Source organism: Oncorhynchus clarkii, chromosome 15, assembly GCF_045791955.1.
Source record: "Oncorhynchus clarkii lewisi isolate Uvic-CL-2024 chromosome 15, UVic_Ocla_1.0, whole genome shotgun sequence".
NCBI classification, from domain to species: domain Eukaryota; kingdom Metazoa; phylum Chordata; class Actinopteri; order Salmoniformes; family Salmonidae; genus Oncorhynchus; species Oncorhynchus clarkii.
The window spans coordinates 31,419,392-31,438,310 of NC_092161.1; the positions used below are offsets into that span (position 1 = coordinate 31,419,392).

At 42.8% G+C, this 18,919-nt stretch overlaps 1 protein-coding gene across 2 annotated transcripts in view; it reads right to left on the reverse strand.

The window, feature by feature from the left end:
• Window positions 1-18,919, reverse strand: part of LOC139367208 (disks large-associated protein 1-like) — a 143,879-nt gene that overhangs the window by 80,905 nt on the left and 44,055 nt on the right. For both annotated transcript variants that reach the window (XM_071105398.1, XM_071105400.1), the window contains exon 4: window positions 12,804-13,056. In XM_071105398.1, coding sequence (XP_070961499.1) covers window positions 12,804-13,056 — 253 coding nt within the window. The remainder of the gene's footprint in view (window positions 1-12,803; window positions 13,057-18,919) is intronic.

Genomic DNA, 18,919 nt, shown 5'->3' on the forward strand with positions numbered 1-18,919 from the left:
AAGCCGTACACTCCACAGAGATGGGCTTTACAGAAGAGTGGCCAGAAAAAAGCCATTGCTTAAAGTGTTTGCCAAAAGGCATGTGGGAGACTCCCGAAACATATGGAAGAAGGTACTCTAGTCAGATGAGACTAAAATTGAGCTTTTTGGCCATCAAGATAAACACTGTGTCTTTCGCAAACCCAACTCCTCTCATCACCCCGAGAACCCCATCCCCACAGTGAAGCATGGTGGTGGCAGAATCATGCTGTGGGGATGTTTTTCATCGGCAGGGACTGGAAAACTGGTCAGAATTGAAGGATGGCGCTAAATACAGGGAAATTCTTGAGGGAAACCTGTTTCATTCTTCCAGAGATGTGAGACTGGCATGGAGGTTCACCTTCCAGCAGGACAATGGTTCTAAGCATACTGCTAAAGCAAGACTCAAGTGGTTTATGGGGAAACATTTAAATGTCTTGGAATGGCCTAGTCAAAGTCCAGCCTTCAACCCAATTGAGAATCTGTGGGAACCCATCCGACTTGAAGGAGCTGGAGGAGTTATGCCTTGAAAAATGGGCAAAAATCCCAGGGCTAGATGTATAGTTATGCATGCTCAAATGTTCAGTTTTTTTTGTCTTATTTCTTGTTTGTCTCACAATAAAAAATATTTTGCATCCTCAAAGTGGTAGGCATGTTGTGTAAATCAAATGATACAACCCCCCAAATCAATTTTAATTCCAGGCTGTAAGGCAACAACATAGGAAAAATGCCAAGGGGGGTTGAATACTTCGCAAGCCACTGTATAATGTAGCCTGACGACTCACACTAAGTGGTGGAAAAAGTACCTAATTGTCATACTTGAGTAAAAGTAAAGATACCTTAATAAAAATGACTCAAGTAAATTTAAAGTCACCCAGTAAAATACTACATGAGTAAAAGTCTAAAAGTCTTTGGTATTAAATATACTTAAGTATTAAATGTAATTGCTAAAATATATTTAAATATCAAAAGTAAAAGTATAAATTATTTCACATTCCTTGTATTAAGCAAACCAGAAGGCACGACTAATTATTTTAATTGTTTTTACGGCTTGCCAGGGGCAAACTCCAACACTTTACAAATGAAGCATTTGTGTTTAGTGAGTCCACCAGATCAGGAGCAGTAGGGATGACCAGGGATGTTCTCTTGAAAGTGTGAACTGGCCATTTTCCTGTCCTGCTAAGCATTCAAAGTGTAACGAGTACTTTTGGGTGTCAGGGAAAATGTATGGAGTAAAAAGCACATCATTTTCATCAGGAATGTAGTGGAGTAAAAGCTAAATAAATAGTAATGTACATATACCCCCGAAAAAACTACTTAAGTACTGTAGTACTTTAAAGTATTTTTACTTAAGTACTTTACATCACTGCTCACACTAAATTCTTCTGCTGCTCTGTCGTTCACTACATCATTTGTGGTGATGAGGGGCACAAGGGGCATTGTACAAAACAAAGCCATCAGCTATTGGATCGTCTCTAACCAAATCAGGGCATCAAAGCCAATGACACAATTTCAAACTGCCGCTTTGACCACATGTGTTCTGGAACTGGCCCAACCCATCGGTTTCTGGAACAATCAGACAGCCCCAAATGTGTTGTGAAGGGTCGGGGAGGTACTCAGATCCCATACTCATTGTGGAGAACAAATAAAGTCTGTGGGCGTGGCGTAGCGTTTGGCCGGAGCAAGGAGTGGTAGCCAGGAATGATATACAGGTAGCCAGGCAAGATATACAGTACCAGTCAAAAGTTTGGACACACCTACTCATTTAAGGGTTTTTCTTTATTTTTTACAATTTTCTACATTGTAGGATAATAGTGAACACATCAAAACTAAAAAATTACACATGGAATCAGGTAGTAATCAAAAATGTGTTAAACAAATATATTTTAGATTCTTCAAAGTAGCCACCCTTTGCCTTGATGACAGCTCTGCACATATTTGGCATTCTCTCAACCAGCTTTATGTCACCTGGAATGCATTTAAATTAACAGGTGTGCCTTGTTAAAAGTTAATTTGTGGACTTTCTTTCCTTCTTAATGCGTTTGAGACAATCAGTTGTGTTGTTGTGACAAGGTAGGGTTGGTATTCAGAAGATAGCCCTATTTGATAAAAAAAAACAAGTCCATATTATGGCAAGAACAGCACAAATAAGCAAAGAGAAACGACAGTTCATCATTACTTTAAGACATGAAGGTCAGTCAATCAGGAAAATTTTAAGAACTTCTTGAAGTGCAGTCACGGAAGCAACCGTAGCGCTATAATGAAACTGGCTCTCATGAGGACGACCACAGGAAAGGAAGACCCAGAGTTACCGCTGCTGCAGAGGATAAATTCATTAGAGTTAACAGCCACAGATTGAGACACATCTCAACATCAACTGTTCACAGGAGACTGTGTGAATCAGGCTTTCACGGTCGAATTGCTGCAAGGAAACCACTATTCAAGGACACCAATAAGAAGAAGAGACTTGCCTGGGCTAAGAAACACAAGCAATGAACATTAGACTGGTGGAAATCTGTCCTTTTGGTTTGATGAGTCCAAATTTGAGATTTTTGGTTCCAACCGCCATGTCTTTGTGAGATGCAGAGTAGGTGAACAGGTGATCTCCACATGTGTGGTTCCCACCGTGAAGCATGGAGGAGGAGGTCTGATGGTGTGGGGATGCTTTGCTGGTGACACTGTCTGTGATTTATTTAGAATTCAAGGCACACTTAACCAGCATGGCTACCACAGCATTCTGCAGTGATACGCCATCCCATCTGGTTTGCGCTTAGTGGGACTATCATTTGTTTTTCAACAGTACAATGACCCAACACACCTCCAGACTGTGTAAGGGCTATTTGACCAAGAAGGAGAGTGATGGAGTGCTGCATCAGATGACCTGGTCTTCACAATCACCTGACCTCAACCCAATTGAGATGGTTTGGGATGAGTTGGACCGTAAAGTGAAGGAAAAGCAGCCAAAAAGTGCTCAACATATGTGGGAACTCCTTTATAGACTGCTGAAAAAGCATTCCTCATGAAGCTGGTTGAGAGAATACCAAAGAGTGTGCAAAGCTGTCGTCAAGGCAAAGGCCGGCTACTTTGAAGAATCTAAAATATCCAATATATTTAGATTTTTTTTCTTTTTTGGTTACTACATGATTCCATATGTGTTATTTCATATTCTACAATGTAGAAATTAGTAAAGATAAAGAAAAACCCTTGAACGAGTAGGTGTGTCCAAACCTTTGACTGGTACTGTAATCATCAACATTCACAGAATAAACACCAATGCAAACTTGTCAAAGCGTTTATTCTGTTTTCAAAATACGCATTTTTGAAATCTGTATTCATTCAAAAGAATTTAGAGCCAAGAAATCTCTATAGGATTTTTTGACCAGGTAACTAACAAATGATTTTGGATTATTGAGGGAACTTTACTGTAACATATTTGACTTTCCAAAGCTTTGACCCTCACATTCAAATATCTGAGCGAGCAGATGGCCAATCCACAGTAACCGACAGCAACACCGTGAAGCCGAGAGATGTGTCTTTGAACGTCATAACAGACGCTCCCTACATTAGGCCTTCCATGTATCAATATCACAAGGAGTTTTGAATGAGCTTCACTGATGCACTCTCAATGTGGCCTTCATACCTCCTGTTGCCTTCCTCTAGCTCTGATAGAGGTAGTTGTACTGCAAGGCAGTAGGAGATGAGGCAATGTGCCATTCTCAGTGTCCTTAATCACACCATTCTGGTCAAAAGTAGTGTGCTACGTAGGGAAAAGGCTGCCAGGGACACAACCATAGAGACGTTGGAATTCACAGCATGTTCCCCATAAACAGAGTCAGGGGACTGCCAAAATCGCTATGCTACACCAAGCCCCTAGGGGCAGTGTTGACCAGCCTTGACCTCAAATACCAACTCTTACACAGACTTACACAGACTCACATAACATTGACTCTAAAAGTATATTTTGAAGCTTTACAGGCCTAACTCCATGTTCATGCAGCAGATCTGATTAAAAGTATTTTTTTCTAAACCCTTTTTGCAACAAAATATCATAGTTATCAGGAGTCCAAACAAACAGAGAATGTCATGTTAGAACATCAGCAGTGCCCACATGCACGGCACACCGGCACATGCACCGCCTAAAGTGACGTAGCAGTACACAAATGTCTGTGTTACTTTTAGAACTACCTGCTGAAAATATACAAAATCTATGTAACATCTACAGTGCCTTCGGAAAGTATTCAGACCCCTTGACTTTTCCCACATTTTGTTACATTACAGCCTAATTCTAAAATTGAATTTTAAAAAATAGCCGATAATGACAAAGCAAAACAGGTTTCTAGAAATTATAGCAAATTTATTACAAATAAAAAAACAAATACCTTATTTATTTGGGTATTAAGACCCTTTGCTATGAGACTCAAAATTGAGCCAGGTGCATCCTGATGTTTCTACAACTTCAACTCAGTAAAAGGCACATGACAGCCCACTTGGAGTCTGCCAAAAGGCACCTAAAGGAATCATGCTGTTGGGATATTTTTCAGCGGCAGGGATTGGTAGACTAGTCAGGATCGAGAGAAAGATGAACAGAGCAAAGTACAGAGGGATCCTTGATGAAAATCTGCTCCAGAGCGCTCAGGACCTCAGACTGGAGTAAAAGTTTACCTTCCAATAGGACAACGACCCTAAGCACACAGACAAGACAACACAGGAATGGCTTCGGGACAAGTTTCTGAATGTCCTTGAGTGGCCCAGCCAGAGACCGGACTTGAACCTGTTTGAACATCTCTGGAGAGACCTGAAAATAGCTGTGCAGCATCGCTCCCCATCCAACCTGACAGAGCTTGAGAAGATCTGCTGAGAAGAATGGGAGATCTCCCCAAATACAGGTGTGCCATGCTTGTAGCGTCATACCCAAGAAGACTCAAGGCTGTAATCTCTGTAAGGTGCTTCAACAAAGTGCTGAGTAAAGGGTCTGAATACTTATGTAAATGTGATATTTCTAAAAACCTGTTTTTGCTTTGTCATTATGGGTATTGTGTGTAGATTGATTGAATCCATGTTAGAATGAGGCTGTAACGTAACAAAATGTGGAAAAAGCCAAAGGGTCTGAAGACTTTCCAAATGCACCGTATTTAAAGCTTATGGACAGAGTGCAAATTACGGGGGGGGGGGGGGCAGAGGGGACTCAACCCCCCAGAATGAGAGATGAGGCCCCCAAAATGCAACAGAAATGTAACTTGGAGGGAGTCTCTAAATAATGCTAATTTAACCATTCTCCTATTTGTTTAAAATGCCATTTGTACTGCTACAGTGGAAAATACTACAATCAACTAAAAGCTTATTCCAAATTAAACTAACCCTTTTAGGTGTCCTGTCTTTTCTTTCTACAAAAAAATTGTCATTTTTTACAGCAAGACACCAACTAATTCAGGCTACAAAAGTGTAGACCTAACGGCAATCGTCGTATGTAATTGTACTTTTTGATGTTTTGTAACAGATGTCTCATTCATTAAATGGCGGAAGGGCAGTGCACTGTATGGATGCTGGAATTGTTTCGGAGTGGACCAACATGTGCAGGTATTGAATTTAATTTATTTTGCGCAACAGACTACAGCAAATGCAAATGTGGACCCAGAGTATATCACTTGAAAGTATTCATCAAAACGCTCGTTTCCAAAGTGGTCCTCGATGGTAAAAACAATAACACAAGACATAAATACATTCATTTATATTGACGTCCTAAAAAGTGACACTATTCACTGCACTTCACCCTAACCTTAAATCAACCATATTCATTTCACATTAAAACAATCTATTATTATTATTATTATTATTGCACAACATACCGATCCTTCAAATAAATACACCTGACCAGCAGTAGGGGGCACAAGGGTCAGTGGAGTGGTTTCCCCTTACTTAGACAACCTTGTCCCAATGAAAAACTTTGCCTGCTTTTTAAAGCTATTTTTGCTTTTTATTTGCTCGATCTCCAAGGGAAGGCTATTCCATAGACGAATGCCTGTATGGAAAAACGTGCTCCTCGCAGTACTGTTTACTCTTGGGATTTTACAAGACAGCTCTGTTATTGTGACTGTGTTGGTTATAGACCATATCAATGCGGTTTTTCATGTAACCTGGGGCACGATCATTTAAGATGTCAAACACGTGATTAAGTTTAAGTTGGTCCACTCTGGACTCCAAAGGCAACAAGCCCACCTCCCGGAACTCCTGTACCCCTATAGTGAGTCCTTGGGGGGACATTCAGCATATATACCTGATAACATTATTTTGCATGACCTGCAATCTCTTTTTCAGCTTTTTTGATAGCCCGCTATACCAAGCAGAGCAGGCATAATCAAAATGACACTGAATCAAGGTTCAGACAAGCAGTTTCAAGAAGGTAGCTTCCTTCTTGAAGTGATTTGTTTGACAATCAGATGAAAACATCATGACGGATTGTGTTCATGTCACATTAAAAGGTAATGCATTTTTTTACCGTTAAATGACTTGTCTTTACTATTAGGCCCATAAAGAATGCGTACCCACATAGGAAGTCCCGTGAAAAAACTAAGACTCACGAATGTCAAGGTGTAATTCGCATTCTGCTTATAAACATTGTCCGGTTATGTAATGTGACAAAGTAGCTCTCTGATGCAAGAACAGGCAGTCACCATTTTAGTACAGCAAAGGGCTACTGACTAATTCAAGGCCACAGGAATCCCATGGTAGTTCAATATAAAATCAGGAAGCAGACTCTCTCATTGAAACAGGGTAGGAGAAAAATATGTGTCCCAAATGGCACCCTATTCCCTATATAGTGCCCTACTTTTAACCAGGGCCCTGGATACACGGTGGCAGATTTCCCTAGCTTTAGATCTGCATGCAGAAGTGGCTTTAATTGAAGGTCACCTCACAGTGAAGGAATAGCTGATTTTACGCCTCTCATTACTGTTACGCCTCTCATTACTGCAAAGTAGGAAAGCTATTTTTTTCTGTCAGATGTAGAGGAAGGAGATGAAGGAATGAGGAGAGGTGATGAGCAGCCTTCTATCTACCAACCAGATTAAACAGAAGAACAAGGCTGCGGTTCAAATGGCAGCCTATTCCCAACATAGTGCACCACTGATTTGGGCTCTGGGAGGCAGCCAGGATAAGTGAAGACAGATGTAGGATGTAAGTGGTGTAAGATTTGACTGGAGGCGGACCAGTGTAGAAGGAGACTGGGGGTTTAAGGCGGTTTAAATCCTCACATTACCAGATTGGTATGGATTTTTCCCCGCAGATTTAAGAGAAGAATCACCACAGCTTTATTAAACCCATCCCAAGGAGCTGATGCCATGACCAACATTCCTATCCCAGGCGAGACCTGTGTCCCAAATGGCACCCTATTTGCTATATCGCGCAAACAATTTTACCAGCACTCCATTGGCCCTGGTGAAAAGCAATTGCTCTACATAAGGAAACAGGCTGGTGTTTGGGACGCAGGGAACTGTACCTGATATTACCGAGGGAAAAGTGATGTGGGAGAGAGCATCAATTAAACACTACATTTTTTAACAGAGTAGATCAAAAGATCCACTCTTATTTTGAATTCCTTTCTTCTGTTTTGAAGGTCAAAATGAGCATACATAGTCATACGGATTGCAGTGTGGCAGGTGGGTTTGACGACAGATTAGCATCTGCGTCTTGTGGTCAGAAAGTGACTTTTTTCTGTGTGCTTTGAACCAAAATGCCCCTTCTGGTACTGCGCAACTTCTTTCTCCTCTTTCCATCCCTTCACAGACGACATGCAACATTCACCACCGTGCCAAACTTTTCCCACTCGCCCTGTCCGCGTCCCAAATGGCGCCCTATTCCCTTCAGAGGGCCTTCTTTTTGACCCTGCCCTGGTCAAAAGTAGTGCACCATAAAAGGGAATAGGGCGCCATGTGGCACACATCCTCTGTATGCCTCCCGGCAGGTAACCTGTGAAATGTCGATGCTTTGTGCTCCACCTGTCCGTGAGTCGGTGGGTTTTGTGTTCGTAAGTGTGTTTGTGTGTTTGAGAGGGTATTTTTTGATTGCACGTCTGCTTCTCTTGCTTCTTTAAGGATGGCTTCTCTCTGGAACACTCTCAGAGGAGAAAGAGGGTGGGAAGAAGAATGCCTATTCCATAATGTCCGTACGATGACGAGGTATTTTTGTGTGAGCCAATGTTTTTATTTTATTTTATTTTATTGTGAGTCATCCGTTGATGGACGCACAAATTGTCCGTCTTTTTATGCAACTTGTGTGATTTGATGGAGAGAAAGAAAAGAAAAATGTATGAATGCACATACTATTTCCTCCTTTTTCATGAGTCTCTGTGTGGCCGAGCCTTAGTCTGCAGGTGTGGGTTATTATCATCATGGCACAGTCAAAACTTGACTGACTGCTCAGTGGTGTTGTATGAACTGATATTTACTGCAAAAAGCATATTTGGGTGCTTTCCCCCTTCTATAACCGTCCAAAAATAACACTCCTGTCTTCTCGCAGCACTCAGGATGAGCGAGATAGATAGATAGATAGATATAGAGAGTGTGCAATAAATACTATTTTGTCCCGACATGAGCCTCTCTGTGTGCTTCTGTCTAAAAGACTGAGTGACTGAGAAAGACTGTCCTACTACCTAATCCTGTAATTCAACAGAATGACATTGAGAGCAAAGCCAACCTGAGCCCAGTGAGTGATACAGAGCTAAACACTACTGCGTCCCAAAATGGCACTCTAATCTCTGTATAGTGCACTACTTTTGACCGGGGCCCACAGGGAATCCTATAGAGCGCTGCTCAAAAGTAGTGAACTATCTAGAGAACAGGGTGCCTTTTGGGACACGCCTGGTGTCTGCTGGGGTGACACTGCGGCACGTCTCGTTCAGAGAGACCCACTACCTTTGGTTGTCAGCATGAATCTACCTAACTAGTACTTACTGTGAGATGTATCATCCCACATGGCACCCTATTTCCTTTATAGTGCACTACTTTCAGAGGGCCCCGTAGGTCTCTGGAGTAGTGCACGGTGTATAGGGAATAGGGTGGCATTTGCGACACATCCAGAGAGAGTAGCAACCCTTGCCTTGATAGACTGGTTACCATCTCCCCCGAAGTGGATTAACCCAGTTGGAGCAGTGGTTAGTTAGCGAGTTTGCCTACAGTCTGGTGTTTGAACCCCACAAGCGGGGTTGGCTATCGCCGTTCACTACAATACTGTACATTATTGTTCCCATCTATTATGTATTCTACTGCCTGAAGGACAAATTCTGACAGCAGCACTGTCACATGCCAGGTTCTTTCTGAACACCATTTAGCATTCATGTCATTCAGTGGGGGGTTTAGTCTGCTACATATCTGTGTCTTATCTCTGAACCTGCAGGGGCTGCACGCAGGCTGCTTCACACCATGGCACCCTCTGCAACCTGTGTGTTTGTGTGTGTGTGTGTGTGTGTGTGTGTGTGTGTGTGTGTGTGTGTGTGTGTGTGTGTGTGTGTGTGCACACGTGCGTGCCCTGCCCACCTGCCTGTGTGCATGCGTCTGTGAAGGCAGAGTGAGAAAGGAGGGAAAAAGAAGTAGACAATTATTTAACGTGAGCAAGGACTTAGGAGGGGAGAAGTGAGGATGTGATGAATTACAAAGTGCCAGCGCCATGACAGTAATCTGGGCCAATCCCCTACTGCGCCTGGATTTTTAGTGCTTAATAATGTTATGACTGACACCACACCCTCTACCTCTCGCCTCGCTTTCTCTCAGTCTCCCCCGCTCTCTCTTCTTCCTTTCTTCTCTCTATGGGGACGTGTTCAACTTAGATCGACCCAGAATCCCCTGCAGTGAATTAAGGCCAGGGGTCTATCAGACTGAGACACACAGCCAGTCAAATCAAAGTTTATCATCACAGAACCAATCAAACACCCAATCAAAGCACCGAGTACTGCTACAACCAAAGGCTCTCGTCGATAACAAACTACACCGCTTTTTAACGAAGCGCTCCAGGCTCACCATATAGTTCCAGTTGTCACATGATCACATGAACACATGACTCAATCTGGGTCGCCTAAATTGATGTGAATTAAAGGGCCAACAGCTGTTGCTGCTTCCGCCAGTCATCCCTCAGCCCCCAGCTACCCATGCTGTCTGTCTGTTTGTCTGGGGCAGGAGGGTGTTGCCTTTACATCCTTAGCAAATTAATATTGATCGACTTCCAGGCAGCTATGATGCAGGGCAGAGGTGTGTGTCTGTCTTTCTGTGTGCATGTGTGGGGGGTGTTGGTGGATGCTTGTGTGTGGGTGTGGAGCAAAGTTATTATGGAAAAACTGAAACTAAAAATAATCATGACATTTTTTTATTAACAAACTAAAACTATACCGAAACTATTATATTCGACTCCAAAACTAACTCAAATACAATGAAACCCTCAATGTATTATGTTCAGTTTTCAAGCTATTGGGGTTGTCAAGCTGCTGTTGTTTTTTTCAAGCTGTTGTTTTTTTCAAGCTGTTGAATCTGGCAGGTAAATGCAGCTTGGAGATGGCGATGTTTCAGATTCTGCCTAGCTTGTTCATCGCTATCACTAGCTATCAGGGGGAAAAAATCATCTGGGCAGCTATCTTAATTCTTCTTACGTACTACTAAAGTTAAAAAGCATTGCATTTGTGTAGACATGGGTGAGAGATTCCTTCCACCATATATTTGTTTTAACCAGTCTTGATGTTATTCCTTTTTAAATCACACTGAGATTGACTTAAACCTAAGCTAACCTATGACCCGGCCCATCAACTTATGTATTACTGCCCTCCAGTTGCAAGAAGTGACATCCCCAAAAACACACAAAACTATACAACCCCAATGGCCCCTAGCCTCCCACGCATGCTTTCTGTCCCTAACACTAAAACTGAAACTAAATAATGTGTGTGTGTGTGTGTGTGTGTGTGTGTGTGTGTGTGTCTGCATGACAAAACATGATCAAATACCACCTGTACTTGATCATGTTTCATCTGTCTCCTGCTCCCAGACCAGACCAGACCAGACGTCTGGCCCACCAGCAAGTAGAGTTCATGCCAATAGCACTTGATGTGATGAATGATGTCCCTCTCGCCTCCTCTTCCTCTGTGACTAGAGCTCTGTGTTCCGAATGGCACCTTATTCCCTATATAGTGCACTACTCAAAAGTAGTGCATGGCCCAAGTATTGCACTATGCAGGGAATAGGGTGCCATTTGGGATGCAGCCTACATGCAGGGAATAGGGTGCCATTTGGGATGTGACCTACTAGAGTCCGGGAGGGGCTGCCCTCTATCACAAATCTCTCCTCGCAGAGATCAATATTACCCAAACAAGAAACGCAAACATCAAATTCCTCCTCCAGCCTTCACTGCCTTATAATTGTGTGTTTAATTTAAATAAACATGTGGCGAATCTCCGGATGACCTTACCTCCTACTCTTCCCACTGACTTAATAAAATACATTGTTATCCTCCGCTGCCTTGGGAGGGAAAAGGGAATCAACGGAGCAGAATTTTAAATGGCACTAAATGAATGTTTGCGCTGAATCACGAGGAGCGCCTTTAACTTGACTGAACAGGTTTTGCCATCCTTACAATCTGCGCTAAATGGTTTTAATTAGCTGACTGTAACCTCGTTGGCTGGGTGGAAGAAAGAACTGCCTTTTAATCGGGATAATTAAAGAAAGAGAGATGAATGCACTCAGGCTCTGAGTGCCTACAATTTTCTTTACCTTTATTTAACGAGGCACGTCAGTTAAGAACAAATTCTTATTTTCAATGACAGCCTAGGAACAGTGGGTTAACTGCCTGTTCAGGGGCAGAACAACAGATTTGTACCTTGTCAGCTCGGGGATATGAACTTGCAACCTTCCAGTTACTAGACCAACGCTCTAACCACTAGGCTGCCCTGCCACCCCAATGCAAGATGGTGAATTTTTAAGGAGGAGAAAATAGACAAAGTAAACTCGGCAACGCCAACACCACTCAACATCAATACTGCATGCAGCCCATGCACTAATGTTCTAGTTCAATGCTTTACTGGACGAGAGGCAGAGCGCTAAAATAAGGGCCCCATACAGACTTCGATCTGCAGGAACAATATCTTAAAGGTAGGCCCAGTAGAGATACAGACACAGTTCTGCACAGAGGAGATCTAATATTTATAAGGTGATGTTCTGAGGCTTTGGGGTGTGTGTGTGTGTGTGTGTGTGTGTGTGTGTGTGTGTGTGTGTGTGTGTGTGTGTGTGTGTGTGTGTGTGTGTGTGTGTGTGTGTGTGTGTGTGTGTGTGTGTGTGTGTGTCTGTGTGTGTCTGTGTGTGTGTGTGTGTGTGTGCCCTTTGCAATCTCAACTCCTCTTCCCACTGCTGAGATGTCTACAGTATGAAAGACGACCTGTGCTGTCAGTGTATTTACACATGCAACGCTAATCCAATTAATGTCCCTTTACATTAGCAGTGCAATAGTACATGCATAATGCATTATATACATATAATACACGAGCAATTGTATTAGTATCAAATTATACAATTATGTACTCTCTTTTTGCTCATCTTTTTCAAGAGATCCAATCATTCCGGACCGCACTGTACATTGTATACATGTCATATGCAAATTTGGACAAATACTGTACGTATGCATGGTTTCAATACTGCATGTGTTGTACCTAGAGTCTGGGTTGAACTGCTAGGTAGCTAAAGTTTTGTTGCATCGCTATGGCACATAATGTGTGTGTACAGTGTGAGTGAGTGTGTGTGTGAGTGCGTGTGTCTGACCTGTGCTGCTCTGGATGGTCCTAACGGTGGTGGTCGTCCGGGGGGGTGGGATAGCCCTCATGTTGCCCCCCACCATGCCCTCCTCATCTTGGGAGCAAGAACCCTTCTCGATTGCACGGACGTAGCTGTGGCTTCGCATACGGAAGCAGCCCGACATGGGGAGGTCCAGGGCATCCACCGCCTGGGACTCCATCTCACTGAAGACGGACTCGCACACTGCTTCGATCTGCCCGTTTACCTCCAACTCGCTCACCTGCAGGGGGGCAACAGACCCGCACATACAGGAAACGGGGAAACACAGGTTAGAGAGACCTACGCCAGCACGAAGCCCCACATCTCCCCAGGGAGAAGCCTTGTACACAAGGGTTGAAAGTATATTCAGGGATTTTGAGGAATCCAAAAGACACAAAGAAATGTACAAAAAAATCGGACAAAGTACTTAGTGCAGAGGGGAGGAAAGTTGTGGGGTGAAAGTTCACGGGCCATCCAAGTGCAGTGCTGTAGGGGTGTGTCGGCAAAACACATAGGAAGTGTGTATGTGTCTCTCCATGTCTACAGGAGGGAAGACTCACAACTTGTCTAAACAAGTGTCACAACATTGAAGAACTAAACTAAGGGAAAGTGTGTGTAGTGGTTGTATTGTCTTCATAGTCTCCGACAGCACTCCACACAAACCAAAAGTGTCCAAGGTGGACTTTTATTCTTCTAGCCTACTAGATTTGCATGGAAGGAGAAAAGAGGGAGCATGGGAGATGTAGGGTACCTGGGTGAAATTTGCATGGAAGGAGAAAAGAGGGAGCATGGGAGATGTAGGGTACCTGGGTGAAATTTGCATGGAAGGAGAAAAGAGGGAGCATGGGAGATGTAGGGTACCTGGGTGAATTGTGACCGGGGGTTTAGCAGGATATGAAGGAGAGGAGTGAAGAAGACTTGACTGGGTGCTTGAGACCACGTGTTGGATTGGGGGCAGGTGATTGGCGGGAGAGGGCTGCAGAACATGTGTGGTAGATAGGAAGAGAGCTTGTGTGGTGTTAGATATATAATGTCATAGATAGGAAAGGAGCTGTTAGAGAGCTGTGAGCCTTCTGGGCCTTCTGTCATTTAGTCTAAGGCTATGGTGTGACCACCATCTCTCAGTGACTCATACGCAGACATATTCATGTGCATTTGCACGGTCATTTAAAAAAATAAAAAAATTCATGCTTGCTCAAAACCACTCCCATCATTATCAAATTTCCCAGCATGCACTATTGCAGGTTGATTTTCTTAATGGTCTGTTTCAATACCTGCGTTTGCATGTACTTTGAGTGGTTGATTTATCGTATGCTACACTAACAACATGCAATTTTCTAAACTAATTCGATCTGTCACTAGTTGGACTTACTGAGATGGCTGCTCCAGTGTATAGGAGGACAGGTAGCCTAGCGGTTAAGAGTGCTGGGCCAGTTACCGAAAGGTTCAAATCTCCAAAATGTATCTGTCAATGTGCTCTTGAGCAAGGCACTTAACCCTAATTGCTTCTGTTAGTCGCTCTGGATACATGTGTCTACTAAAATGTACAAATATGATTTAAAGGTAGTTTCAAAATTCAATGTCTCCTACAAAGTTCCGATTGTTGGATATCCCCACTCTGGCTGGATTTCAATAGCAATTACACATCACTTTGCAAACCAGCATAATGTGACTTGCAGGCTTGATGTGGCCTGTAAACCAGGAGTTTCATACCACTGCATTAGCCAACAAAGAAAGACCTTGTCATAAAGAGTTACATTTTAAAGCTAACTTAGACACTCACTTTGGGAAGCCTATATGATTGAAAGCTGTTGAATAAAACAACCATGTGTCTGTCACTAACAAATACAGTCATGGGTGGTAACTACAATTCAAGGCAATGTACACTGGGAAATAAGCAAATAAGTTAGAATAAATGTTCAGGTTAAATTGTAGGTTCACTCAACCTAAAATTCAAAGTTGAGTGAACACACAATTCAACTTATATGGGTTCAGAATATGGGTTCAGCTATAAGCCAAAAGGTTGAGCAAACTCACAATAAAACTGCAGTTGTTGCCTTACAATTTGGCCACTCAGTCTGTCAATGTGCTTTTGAGCAAGGCACTTAAACCCAAGCACAACTCCAACACCATCATTAAGTTTGCTGACGACACAACAGTCTGATCACCGACAACGATGAGACAGCCTATAGGGATGAGGTCAGAGACCTGGCAGGCCCAGTACGGCCCAGTACATCACTGGGGCCAAGCTTCCTGACATCCAGGACCTTTATACTAGGTGGTGTCAGAGGAAAGCCCCAAAAAATTGTCAAAGACTCCAGTCACCCAAGTCATAGACTGTTCTCTCTGCTACCGCACGGCAAGAGGTACTGGAGCACCAAGTCTAGGTCCAACAGGCTCCTTAACAGCTTTACCCCCAAGCCATAAGACTGCTGAACAACTAATCAAATGGCCACTAGACTATTTACATTGACCCCCCATCCCCCCTCTTTGTTTTTACACTGCTGCTACTCGCTGTTTATTATCTATGCATAGTCACTTTACAAATGACCTCGACTAACCTGCACATTGACTCGGTACCGTTACCCTCTGTATATAGCCTCATTATTGTTATGTATGTTTCCTGTGTTACTTTTTGATTGATTTAAAAAAAATGTTTTACTTTAGTTTATTTAGTGAATATTTAATTAACTCTGTTTATTGAACTGCATTGTTGGTTAAGGGCTTGTAAGTAAGCATTTCACGGTAAGGTCTACAGCCATTGCATTTTATTAGAATTTTACGTTGAATCAACTTCAATGCTATTTGGTTGAGCAAAGTACCAATCCTATTGCAGATGGTTGCCTTACTATTGTACATGGAATCAACGTATACTTTTTGTTTTACAGCACGCGCACACACGCACACGTACACACGCACGCACGCACACACACACACACACACACACGTACACACACACAGACACACGCACGCACACACACAGACGCGCACACACACACACACACACACACACACACACACACACACACACACACGTACACACACACAGACACACGCATGCACGCACACACACACAGACACACACACACACACACACACACACACACACACACACACACACACACACGAGCCTGAGTGCTTTCCCGTTGTCTTCCTGTATGCTGCAGTCTGGTTGGGCTTTTTGTAGATGTCACTGTGGCTGACAGTCCGCTGCTGCCTGCCTCACACTAAAGACCTGTGTGTGTGTGTGTGTGTTGACATGTTTTTGTGTGTGGACATAGTAAACAAACCAAATTTAGACCAACTGGGGACATTTTGTCGGTCCCCACAAGGAAAAAGTATATTTCTAAGGGGTTTAGGGTTAAGGTTAGAATTAGTGTTAAAAACATGTTTCTTAACACCTATTTAACTAGGCAAATCAGTTAAGAACAAATTATTATTTACAATGACGGCCTTAGAACAGTGGATTAACTGCCTTGTTCAGGGGCAGAACGACAGATTTGTACTTTGTCAGCTCTGGGATTCAATCTAGCAACCTTTCGGTTACTGGCCCAACACTCTAACCACTAGGCTACCTGCCGCCCAACTAGGCTACCTGCCTAACTTTAGGAGTTAGGTAAGGTTTATGGTTAAGGTTAGGTTTTGGGGTTAATGTTAGGGTGAGGGTTAAGGTTAGGGTTTGAGTTAGGGTAATCAATTGTGTGTTCCCACAATGTTAGTTAAACAATACTATGTGTGTTAACAAAAATGCACATTTCGGGTAAATTTTGCTGCCGAATAACTGACCCTCATTAACCGGTCAACAAATGGTTAAAAAAAAAATCGAAACAATAAAATGATGCGACCAACAGAAAATACTATCAGAGCTCTATATATAATGACGAGATGCTTATGTTTCCGCACTAACAATTGGAGTCGTCCCAAGGCGGAAAGGCAGGCGACAAGCTTAGGCCCAAAATAAGCGCAGTGAAACTTCTCGCTTCGCCCTCTTCCCCTCTGATACTATGCATGCACACAAGGACTGTACATTTTTCATTAAGAGCTTCATTGAAACATGCAACAATAGCCAGCCTAACATCGTACAGTCAAAAGGCCATAGTCTATTATTGAACATGCAACTCCTGTAATGAAGCAGCTAACAAAACGTAATTTTCAAACATTTGCCAAAATGCAATTCGCGGAAAACTGTTCGACACTGCGCACGTAATGTGAGCAGTTCCATATGTCACAGAGATGAAAATCTCAGTTAGACATTTAGCATTTAGTTGCTAATATGACTAGGATTGTGCCTTTGGCTTCAGGATAAAGAAAGTAGATTTGAAATCCAATAGAACGGGAGAGAAATGCTGGTTAAAATGGCATGGGTTAGTCTGCCGCCACGTTTCTATGGATGGATTTTCGCGAGGCTACTTTGAAGCGAGGTAAGACATGCCTCCATATTTGAAGTAAAGTAAAACATTTCAAACAATTATACTGCCTCAAGCTCATATTGCAAAGTGGTGGGTGATGCTCTGATAGTCAACGGTAGGCCGGCTATAGCCTATGCAGCCGAATGGCGAACGGGATGCGCGCTTTTCAATAAAAATATCTCCTTTTTAATCGTGGCCACCAAAGTTGTTAACAAGCGATTGCAGAATTATTATTTGTTGCGTAATGATTGGGCTCACAGAAGCAGATTTTTTGAGGAGCTACTCTCGCAATATCTTACAGGTGGCAGACTATTCTGCTCCTCAAACTAGGCTCTGTTGCTGTGAGCGTGTGTTAAGTCAAATTCATGACGACTGACGAAAATACACACGCGCCAATTTAATTCCACAAAATTATGCAAATTAACCTATAGACCGATAAGCATGACAGGTCAAATGAATTTTTGGCAGCTAACCGATTAACATCCCTATTGTGTGTGTGTGTGTGTGTGTGTGTGTGTGTGTGTGTGTGTGTGTGTGTGTGTGTGTGTGTGTGTGTGTGTGTGTGTGTGTGTGTGTGTGTGTGTGTGCGTGTGTGCGTGTGTGAGGGTGTGAGAGAGAGTGAGCTGGGCTGGATCTGGAGAGGCTAGAGCAGGGAGGGAGGCTTGAATGCCTGAGGGCTCTGTGCCTCTCCCCGTGGGCCCCTGGAGGGCCACATTGTTGGTGCTCCAGCCAGAGGTAGCCCCATCCTCCTCTCCCTCCAAATGAGCGAGGACAGGACCACTACTCACTCTCCGTCACACACACTGTAACATCTTATTTCTGGGATACAGAACTAGTGGCAACTGAGCTGCCACCAACACGAAGGAGACTAAACCTTAACTTTGCTGGAGTATTGAAACACATCATCCCGAGATGTTTTGAAACATTACATGGTGTGTTGTAACACCATTTAATCAAGTGTGCAACACCTTGCCAGGGACAGGGAGCCCTACTGGGAAATGTTGAAAACATTGTGTAGGTGTTTCAAGTTCTGTTGGGTGCAGAATTAGATACATTATAAGCCTCTTAATACTGGAGTATTTGAATGTTTACAATTGATTTATGTATCTGATCATTTGCCCGTTTCTGATCATTTGCCCGTTTAACCCATTTTGGCAGGCATTGCTGAGCACAGTGCTCCTTCCACCAACATTAACTAGAGGTTTTACAACAAGCATTGCAGGATACTGTATTTCCCACTACCATCAAAAATGGTAAATGTGGGAATGGGTCACTCTCATCATTGAATGTCATTTTCCTGAGGGTTTTGATGTCTGATCATCATGATCCATGATCCATCCACACCTCATGGCGCAACAAGCTGCTTCATATTAATATAGAAGTATATTTGTCTGTCCTCAAACATTGTGTCAAAATGTTGAATTTACCCAACATCCTCTAAAAAACAGAGCCACATGCAAGATAAGAAGTGCAAAGAGATTAAAAACAGACTCCCAAAGAGTCCAACCACTCAATTTTAAATCTTTGGTTATCCTCAGAAAATATACATTTTGAGCAACATATTCAATTGGATTTATTCTTAAATTTTTTGATAGAATTAAATGAACAAATCACTAAAATGACCTTGTTGTTTTTTGTCCATTTCAATTCACTCCACAAAAAAATTGTGTGGCTGTGTGGTTCAGTGTGTAACAT